General features: G+C 42.4%; 1 protein-coding gene and 1 non-coding gene across 5 annotated transcripts; both read left to right on the forward strand.

Moving 5' to 3' along the window:
- The first annotated feature begins 1,018 nt into the window (after positions 1-1,018).
- On the forward strand, positions 1,019-9,593 carry EIF5 (eukaryotic translation initiation factor 5). 4 transcript variants are annotated; one of them, XM_077123655.1, is made up of 12 exons: positions 1,019-1,261; positions 1,385-1,607; positions 2,803-3,082; positions 3,182-3,263; positions 3,452-3,624; positions 3,901-4,012; positions 4,874-5,016; positions 5,263-5,421; positions 5,779-5,940; positions 6,257-6,421; positions 6,783-6,917; positions 7,392-9,593. In XM_077123655.1, the coding sequence occupies exons 3-12, from the start codon at positions 3,011-3,013 to the stop codon at positions 7,479-7,481; spliced, it is 1,293 nt and encodes a 430-aa protein (XP_076979770.1). In that variant the 5' UTR covers positions 1,019-1,261; positions 1,385-1,607; positions 2,803-3,010; the 3' UTR covers positions 7,482-9,593. The 4 variants fall into 4 exon arrangements, with proteins under 4 accessions (XP_076979770.1, XP_076979771.1, XP_076979774.1 ...); XM_077123656.1 differs by lacking the exons at positions 1,019-1,261; positions 1,385-1,607 and adding an exon at positions 1,883-2,105; XM_077123659.1 differs by lacking the exons at positions 1,019-1,261; positions 1,385-1,607 and adding an exon at positions 2,128-2,213.
- On the forward strand, positions 4,325-4,450 carry LOC143652884 (small nucleolar RNA SNORA28). Its single transcript, XR_013160930.1, has one exon. It is a non-coding gene; the product is annotated as a small nucleolar RNA SNORA28 (small nucleolar RNA).
- Positions 9,594-9,811: the final 218 nt, after the last annotated feature.

Consider the following 9,811-nt stretch of genomic DNA (forward strand, 5'->3'; position numbering starts at 1 on the left):
TTTGTGTGGCTGCTCCTTAGAGACCACAGGGTAGCCGATGAGAACTAACTGCTTAGTTAATCTGGCTCTAGCTTTCTTGCAGCCAAGTATATCTTCACATTTCGGATTGGACGCTGGGCCCATTTTTACCCGGCAAGATCGCAACTGAAACTTGTATGCAACATCTAAGTTTCTGAAAGAATGCGAGAGTTTCTACGATAACCTCTCAAAAAAAAAATGTGACTCTTTCTGAAGAGTCATCATTTTCAACTACTACACTCATTACGAACACCTGTTTTCTGCTCGACAGTATCCTTCAAGGAATTCACAATTCGTAATGTGAAAGGTCGGTAACCCCGTGCGAGGTTCCTTTTGAGCTAGGAGCCAGAAGAGCACTCCGGAGCGGGTTCTTATCAGCTGAGGAGAGCAGAAGGGGGTTTCGCCAGGAGATGGAAGCCATCCCACCGAGGCAAGGAAAGACTTAAGGCCCGGATCCCGATGCCAGTGTCAGAGAGAAGGCGGAGGAGGGCCAGCAGAGGTCCCTGGCAAAATAGGCTGAGGCCACATCTGAGGGCCCGGAGTTACGAGCTAGCATGTTTTCTTCTTTAGAAAACGCGGAGCCCCCGAGAAGGGCAACTTGGCGAGCCACTCAATTCGGGCTTCAGAAGATAAAACTGCCCAGGCCTAGGTTCCCTTTCCATGAGAAACCGGGAAGAACACCTTATTCCGCAAGGCCTGAGGAAGGGCGTCCACTGGGAAGGGAGAGGGCAAGGGCAAGCTCTCGTTCCTAGGAGCCGTGCAAAGCCGCGAGGAGGACCCGAACGTCCTCCTTTTCCCGCGAGCCGGGCCTCAGGAGAGTATCTGCAGGCTCCGAACGTCACCGCCTCCCCGAGACACCACAACCGGGCTCGGGGGGAGGGGAGCCAACCGCCATCTTCCGCCCAAACCGACACAACGCGTCCCACCTCCGCCGCTCTCGCGAGACCCCACTCCCGAGCCCCGCCGCCTTGGCCGAGAAGGCTTCTGGGAAAGGCAAGGGCGGGGTGGGGGCAGGAAGCCGGGAACCGGGGCTGGAGGCGGACTGAGGCCGCGAGTGGAGCCTCGGGAAGCAGAGGAGGCGGAGCAAGACGAGATCGACGTGGCACGGAGGCCAATGACAAGCGAGCTCGGGCGGGCCTCCGGCCAATGGACGGCGCGGCCTGGCGTGGGGGGCGGGCGCTGCGGCCGAGGTAGCTTGAGCGCGGCGGCGGCGTTGTTCAGACAGAGCGAGAACATTCCAGAGGTGAGTCCGGTGGAGGGGTGGCGGCCCCGCGCGCCCTCCCCAGCCCTCTCCGACCTCCGTGGGCCACTGGCTGGCGGGGAAGGCGCCTCCGAGAGCTCACGGCGCCGTGTCTCCCGCGTCCAGGTCGCCAGGTTCGGGCGCTGACGGGTGTGGACCCCGGACGTCGCTGGGACAGCCCCTCCCCGCTGCTCGGCGGCGGCACCTGGCCCGGCCGCTCAACCGCTGCGCCTCTATCTCCTCATCCTCCGCCGCCGCCGCCGCCTCGGACTCTGGTTTATAACGCGCCTCACTTCATCCCAGTCCCGGGCGAGCAGCGTTGGGTTTATGTCTTTATTTGACGAAAACGGTGAGTCGCGGGGCCGGCGGTGGGGAGATGGCGGCCGCACAAGATGGCGGCGGCCGCCGCGTGACCCCGGCCCGGCGTGTGGCGCAGTTTGGGGCGGTGGCGGGCGGGGCGGGCGGCGAGGGTGGCGGCTGCCCCCTCCTCTCCTTTCCCTCCCCGCCCCCTTCCTCCGTTCATCCGTCCCTCCCCCCTCTCGGGAGCGCGCTGCCGCGCATGCCCGCCGCCGCGAGGGCTGACTCAGAGCTTAATTGCTGCATTTGTGAGTCATCGCTGCCGGGGGAGGGGACACGGACCAGACCCCGCGCCCCCGGCCCGGACCTCTCGGTTGCCCCCCTCCCTCGCGAATCTTGGAGAGGCTGGCGCGCGGCGCACATGGCGGGCCGCTGCGTGAGGAAGTCGCTGGAGGCCCACTCCCACTTCCCACCCCCGGGAAGGGGAAGAAGAACTTAGCGATGGTTCGCAGGCCGGAGCCTGCCCGACGTCACTGCTGCTGCTGTCCGGGTCAGCCCTTCCCGAAAGCACCCTAGCTAAGCGCTTGTGATTGTGGTAGCCATGGGGACCAGAGCGAAGGTTAACCGTGATTAAATAGAATTCTCCTCCAAGATGAAGGTGGGGGGCTAGGTAGAGGTTGAGTCTGGGCATATTTCCTCACACTCACTTAATGCATTCTCGAGCGAGAGAAGTGTGTCTTATTGTGGAAGTGTTTCTTTGAAGTAAGCAGTTGTTGCTCAAGTAACTGTTTAACTGTTGTCAAGAACAGTTCGGTAGTTTCCCGGTTTAAAATGAAGGCTATGGGGTCCGGGGAGGGCAGAGTACATTTGAGAACTTCATTAAAACAGACTTGGTTCGGGGAAGAGAGGGCTTGTCTTTTTCGGAAGTTATGTCACGCCATAGAAGCAAACTTGCACATGCTGGTTAGGTTCTGATATAAACCCACAGCAGCTGAAATAAGACATTTTGATTATGGAGGCAGTGGTTTAATCTGACATTTCCTTACAGAGTCATATTTTAAGCAAAATGTAGGCTTTTTACATCCCTACAGGTATTGTTTTCTATTGTAAAAGAATATTACTAGTTTTGCAAATGAACCCATCTAAGATGCTTTTTCACATAGGACTATACCCAATTAACCATGGTGCAAAAGGAGGTGTTTCCATGTTTAAACTTGGGGGAATTTTTGTGTTTTCCTCTTTTTCAGAGCTGTTGCGCAGCCATTGGTACCTGTATTGGGGAAACATAGCATACAAGCAAGAAGCTTACAGCCTCAGTGGCGAAAATTTTTTCATGTCAGAGACCGAGAACTCTTGCAGTCGTTTATGTCATCCCTTCTTCTCCAGACAGAAGATACCAAAAAGTTGCAATCAAAGATCTCTTCATCTTATTGATAAAGCCACTAATAAGCCAAAATGTCTGTCAACGTCAACCGCAGCGTGTCAGACCAGTTCTATCGCTACAAGATGCCCCGTCTGATCGCCAAGGTTAATACACTCATATTTTGATAATAAGCTTTCCTAGATTTTAAAAGATTGTACATCAGGGGGTAGATAGTACACAATTAAAATTCTTATTTCCTTTAGGTTGAGGGGAAAGGAAATGGAATCAAGACAGTTATAGTCAACATGGTTGACGTTGCAAAGGCACTTAATCGGCCTCCAACGTGTAAGTAGTGAGTCTTGGAGAGGTCTGAAAAGGCATATTCCCAAGACTTACCCATTTATTGGTTGCTGTTCGCATACAAACCTACCCTGGCTTTACTTTAAAAACATTATTTAGATAAATGTGAATGGGCAACTAAAGGCTTAAGGTAGTTAATGTTAATCAAAACTTTCCTCCCTGCCCCCCAATAGATCCCACCAAATATTTTGGTTGTGAGCTGGGAGCACAGACCCAGTTTGATGTTAAGAATGACCGTTACATTGTCAATGGATCTCATGAGGCGAATAAGCTGCAAGACATGTTGGATGGATTTATTAAAAAATTTGTTCTCTGTCCTGAGTGTGAGAATCCTGAAACAGATCTGGTGAGTCTTTGAGGATTTTCTGGTCACTTAAGAAGAAAGTTTTCTATCTGCTTTTGTGATCAGTCCTGTGGTACCACCGAAAATCATTTTCTTGAGATGGTGGAACAGTCTTAATTGGAAATAAAGCACAAAACCTCACATTTAGGAGATGTTTTATTTTTTAATCACTTTGTGAAAATAATTTCTGAAGGTTCGATTTTTTACATGTTGTGTTACTCAAAGTAGGACTTTCATCATTTATTACAGATGACATCCTTGTTTTTATTTTTTTGGCAGCATGTCAATCCAAAGAAGCAAACAATAGGTAATTCTTGTAAAGCCTGTGGCTATCGAGGCATGCTTGACACACATCATAAACTCTGCACGTTCATTCTCAAAAACCCACCTGGTAAGTCGTCTTTATGAGCTAAGATATTAACATGAACAAACTGATGGGGGCAAGATAAGAAGAAAGTTTCTTTGTTGCTATAAAACCAGAATATAGGAAGTTTTTAATTTCTATATACTGTTTTTCCAAATCAAGAATCTTCAAAGATGTGCCATTAATTATGTACCACTTTTAAGAGCAGTCATTTTGGAATGGTTGAAATAAGATGTAAAAGGGGTAATGATGGGAACCCAGTAAACAAAAGAATGTATTTTTGAATTTTGAAGACAATTCTGTATACAGAGGACTTGATTCATTAAACTTAATTTTTGCAAGCAACACTCTGTGGCAGATGACTGAAACTGTCTGGCACAATTTCTGCTTGCTATAGTAAGAAAGTCTAACCTATTCCGGTGTTCTCTCTTCCATGAGACAAGCCGTTATATAGACTTGGACAATGTTAAATCTGTTGGCTAAAGTGCAGTTAGAGATTTGGCCTTGTTTGAGTTCATGAGGGGTGGAGGGGAAGGATCAAAAGGGTCAACCTTTCTTCTTGGTTTTTGAGGTTTTTTACCACTTTATTCTGATTTTACCTGATAGTTTTATGTTACAAATACCTAAAAGGTGACATAACAAAGGAGAAAGAATGGGAAATAAAAGAATTCTACCACTAATATTTTGGGTCACTCTCCATTCTTAGCTTCAGTTTCTTATTGATAAGTACAGTGGGTGATGTTGATCTGTGAAGCTACCTTAGAATTGTAGGGTTTTCTGAAGGAAGGGGTTCATAGTAGTATTCTTTAGAGGGGAATGTATGATGCAGAAGGCCAGTGAGATAATAAAAGATGTGGGATTAAATTGTTGTGTTTTATTCTCCTGTAGAGAATAGTGACAGTGGCACAGGAAAGAAAGAAAAGGAAAAGAAAAATAGAAAGGGCAAAGACAAGGAAAATGGCTCCGTATCCAGCAGTGAGACACCACCACCACCACCACCAAATGAAATCAGTCCTCCTCCACATGCTATGGTGAGTTTAGGAGAGGCTCTGAAATTGTGTCAAATACAAAGCATTTGGTTGAGATAGGCAGAAATGTTGAAACTAACCTTCCGTGTAACATTAAACTTTTGGATTCCAGGTGTTGATTGCTTAAGTCAAGGTAAACCCAGCTTAATTTAGTGAAAATTAATTTTATACCTTTATGTTGATTTAAAATTTGAAATAATTTTTACATTTTTAAAATTTCTAGCTAAGTATTTTTGTGTCTGTAAACAGGAAGAGGAAGAGGATGATGATTGGGGAGAAGATACAACTGAGGAAGCTCAAAGGCGCAGAATGGATGAAATTAGTGACCATGCAAAAGTTTTGACTCTCAGTGATGATTTGGAAAGGACTGTTGAAGAGCGAGTCAATATCCTGTTTGATTTTGTTAAGGTAAAAAATATTTAAGAGTAGATGCACATTTTCTTTATAAATAATTTTCAGGCCTGCTTTGGGCTTTTTTGTTAGGTAATTATTACTTTAACTAGGTTGCTGTTAACTTCTTATGATACCTATCTTTTGAATCCTCAAAATAGTATTGCTATCTCTTTTTTATCTGTTCATTCAAGAAACATTTTTTTTTTGAGCCAGACACCATCCTTACTTGTGTATCATTTTAAAATTACAGAACTGCCATAAATTATGTAGGAAAAACCTAGAAGAACAAAATCCTCCCATGAGAGCCAGGGACTCCCCATGCCTGACAACATGTGCCTTCATGTCACTGAAATTGCTTCCTTTTATTTGCAGAAAAAGAAAGAAGAGGGTATTATTGACTCGTCTGACAAAGAAATTGTTGCTGAAGCAGAAAGACTGGATGTAAAAGCCATGGGCCCTCTTGTTTTGACTGAAGTTCTTTTTAATGAGAAGATTAGGGAGCAAATTAAGAAATACAGGCGCCATTTCCTCAGAGTAAGCAAATTATTTTAGATTTATAAATGAGATTACAGCTGTGTATGTAACCTTGGGAACATTGCTTTCATCTCTGTTGCTTATTCTCTTACATCCAGAAAACGGAGGTAATTTGTCTACCTTCAAGTATGCAAGCATCTGAAAAAATGCTACTCCTAGGCCCTTATAATGTGATAGAGGGATAGCTCTTGTAACTCCTGATAATATGGGCCATAGCCTAAAGAAACAATCTTAAAGGGATGCGTTTATCTTGATTCTGGAGTTGTCAACTTAAACATCTAGGAAAGTTTGTTAATACTGAGATATCTATTTGCAGTTTTGCCATAACAACAAAAAGGCTCAACGGTACCTTCTTCATGGTTTGGAGTGTGTGGTAGCCATGCATCAAGCTCAGCTCATCTCCAAGATTCCACATATCTTGAAAGAGATGTATGATGCAGACCTTTTGGAAGAAGAGGTCATCATCAGCTGGTCGGAAAAGGTGGGGAACACATAAATAAATGGCTCTTCAAATTCAAGAGTACCAGGACTGAGAGCTGTTAGGCTTCTTTTGGTGGGTAAAGAATGAAGGAATAACTTCCCAAGTCTAGTCCCTTTTCTCTACATTAATGTTATTTACTGTACTTAATTGGTATAAATTGTCAGCTTTATGGACCATAACAAAAGAAACCTCTTAGGATGTTCAGTACCTGTTTGTTGAACGTGTGAGTTGAGAATGCAAGATGAGGATGTGACCCAGTCCCGTCAATGAGCTCAGTGTGGTGGATGTTATAAATAACCTAAAGTGTAAAATTGTTTTATAAATCCTTCAAAGTAAGAAAATTGTACTGAACATTTTTTAGGCCTCTAAGAAATATGTCTCAAAGGAACTTGCCAAAGAGATTCGTGTCAAAGCAGAACCATTTATTAAATGGTTGAAGGAAGCAGAGGAGGAATCTTCTGGTGGAGAAGAGGAAGATGAAGATGAGAACATTGAGGTAAACACTGCTGGGGAGTGTTAGTGGTGGGTGTTGTGAGAACTAAATGGTTTATGGGCTATAATACAAAATGGCAATTTTTAGTAATTACAGTTTTAAATTTTAGATGCAGTAACATACAGACTCAGAATAATTTGGAAAATAGTCACGTTACTAGAAAGGATGTAGGAATACTCTTCTATCCCGAAACATTACAATTCTAATCACATGTTGTAGGCCAAATTTTTGAAGTAGGATTTAGTTAAGGCAGGTCAAGTATAGAGGTATTGTCTATGAAAATTTAACAAGATACTGTTAGTTTGTGGAGATCATTTCACATGGCTTAGTTTCTGCATCCCAAAACTGGTTCATGAGAAATGATTGGTGCATCTCTGCAATATTTTTCCTTCCAGACCACTTACTGTATATTACTGTTTTATGAGTATGTTTGCTGGGATATAGGTTTACAATCAACAAAAATATTTGTTTTGTCAGGTGGTGTATTCGAAGACTGCCAGTATACCTAAAGTTGAAACTGTGAAGTCTGACAACAAGGATGATGACATTGACATTGATGCTATTTAAAATGATGGATGCAACCTAGCTTAACAGTGTAATACTGCAAATTTTTCTGCATTATCAGCCAGAAGTGCAACATGTATGTGCAAAAGCTAAAATGGCTTAACATCATGCTACACTTTATACTAAAAATGTTTTACTGTGAGTGGTCTGTAATTAAGCCCAACGAGACATCTAGGGAGTCCATACACATCAGTGGGCAAATGTAGTTTGCTTATTCATAGCATGTTTCTTTTTGAAAAAACTAGTGGTGGACACATGGATCACATTTATACAGTTATAACAAATAAAGATTTGTTTTTGGTCATTCTTCAAATTTTTGGCTCTGAATGACTTAAGTAAAATGATTGGCTCCTTTTTTAATCTGTTGTACCATCATTTAACCTGCTAGGATTTGGGGCCTAATAGATGTGGTATTGTTTAGACGCTGAACTGTGAAACAGTCTTCAGCAGAATGTAAGCCTAAACTTATTTGTACTTAATTACCTTATTCCGACATTCAGAAATACAGTTGGTTTTAACTTTTCTCTCTAATCCCTCAAATTGGCATACGGTAATATACATTCTTTCCATGCCAAGGTGGACTGATAAATTAAGTGGAAGTGCAACACCTTTATTGTACTGAGAAGTAAAAATGACCTGAGTGTCCTATTAATAATTTTAAGCTTTTGAAACTTGAATGTTTTGTTTTCAGTTTGTGTACACTTGCCCCAAATTGTAGTCTTGAAAGTAATGTGTGTTGCACGTTAAAAGAGCCAGGGAAATTATTATGTTAACAAATAAGCATCTTATGTGTATGTAGCTATTGCTTTGTACTGAGAGAAAACGCTCAACCTTTTAGATGTGATTAAATAGTAAGCTCTGTGATTTTGTTGGGGGAGGCAGGAAAAGGTGCACTTAATGTAATCCCTAGCAAAAACAGCATAATTTTTCAATTTTTACCTTTATGATTTAGATTATAATTTCAAAATGTGTAAGACATGCATCTTTTGTTCAGTTTTTTTTTCCCCCGTATTATGGTTCTTTGATGCCTTTTGCATTTTGGTTGCTATTTTGCCAAAATAAGTATTACTGTGTCTCTAACTTGATTTTCCCCCTCCCCCAAATGTCTTATTTAAAAAAACAAAGCTAAAAGCCTACTTCAAGTCAAAGCCTGTATTTTCGTGTAAGACTTGGGGGGGGGGGGGTATATTTTGTTTCCTGGTGAATATAGTCAACTACCCAAGAAATCTATGATGATAGTCACTGGGTGCAGGTGACAGGTTCTGACCCAGCCCATTCAGGGGCTTTATATCTAGATAAGTACAAGCTGATAAGGTCCTTGCCCAATTAGCTAAACTCGTTTGGTATGGGTTCTGACTATCTCAGTATAATATCTTTACAAGGTGAAAACTTACTGCATTTATTCCTTTCCATAAAAAGTGCATTATGGGAATCAAGAATCCATAGGACTATTTTTGTTATCTGAAGTACAAATTTCTAGCATTCACCTCTCTTCAATCCTTTGTGACCCATCTCACAGATTTCAATGAGACCGTAATAACAAATGTATGTAAAAAAAAATCTTCACATTGAAATTATAACATTTGCTAGGCTAAACCTTGTTTGCTATTTTTAAGGAATTGAAACCTAGCAGTCTTATTGAGAAATAAGAATTGGTTCCCAGCTGCCTTTTGAGAAAATCTGGTTAGACTAGAGGAGGGCTGAACCTGGAAGGAATGTGCATTGTCACACCAAAGATAAGCTTTGCAAATTCATATCTTACCTAGGTTTCAAATTCTTTGCTGCATTGCTAGTTTGCTTTCATAAAATGAAATTCTGTAGGAGATACTGGTGGCCTAAACTAAATTGCACTCAAAATACCCAGATTCTGTTACATAGCTTTTCTTTTAATCTGAAGGTAAAAATGTTCAGTACTTATAAACACTAAGAAAATACTGGCTTTGACCAGTGTTCAGTCTGGTGCCAAACTTAAATGAAATTCAAATTCACATAACCTGAGTTTTATTCACAGATGTTACCTTAATAGAGTAATCCTTCAGTTTGCTCTGTTCGACTGTTTTAAAAATCCTGTTTCTCAAACAGCTACGTTACTTGATTAAAACAATGTTAAAATTATGTTTTGTCTCTGCCTTGATATTAAAATTTTAAATTTAAATTTGTAAGACCAAGATAATTGAAATCTACCCTGTTTTGTAGTTGATGTCTTTGGACTTGGATGTTTCCTTGTCTTCTCACAAAATGAATGGTGCTCATGTTGTGGAGTCACTAGTTTTCCTTGGGTTTGGTGACCTCGTGATCTTGCTCTGTAATGTTATCTTAGAACTGATAATACC

The sequence above is a fragment of the Tamandua tetradactyla genome, chromosome 12, assembly GCF_023851605.1.
Source record: "Tamandua tetradactyla isolate mTamTet1 chromosome 12, mTamTet1.pri, whole genome shotgun sequence".
Lineage (NCBI taxonomy): Eukaryota > Metazoa > Chordata > Mammalia > Pilosa > Myrmecophagidae > Tamandua > Tamandua tetradactyla.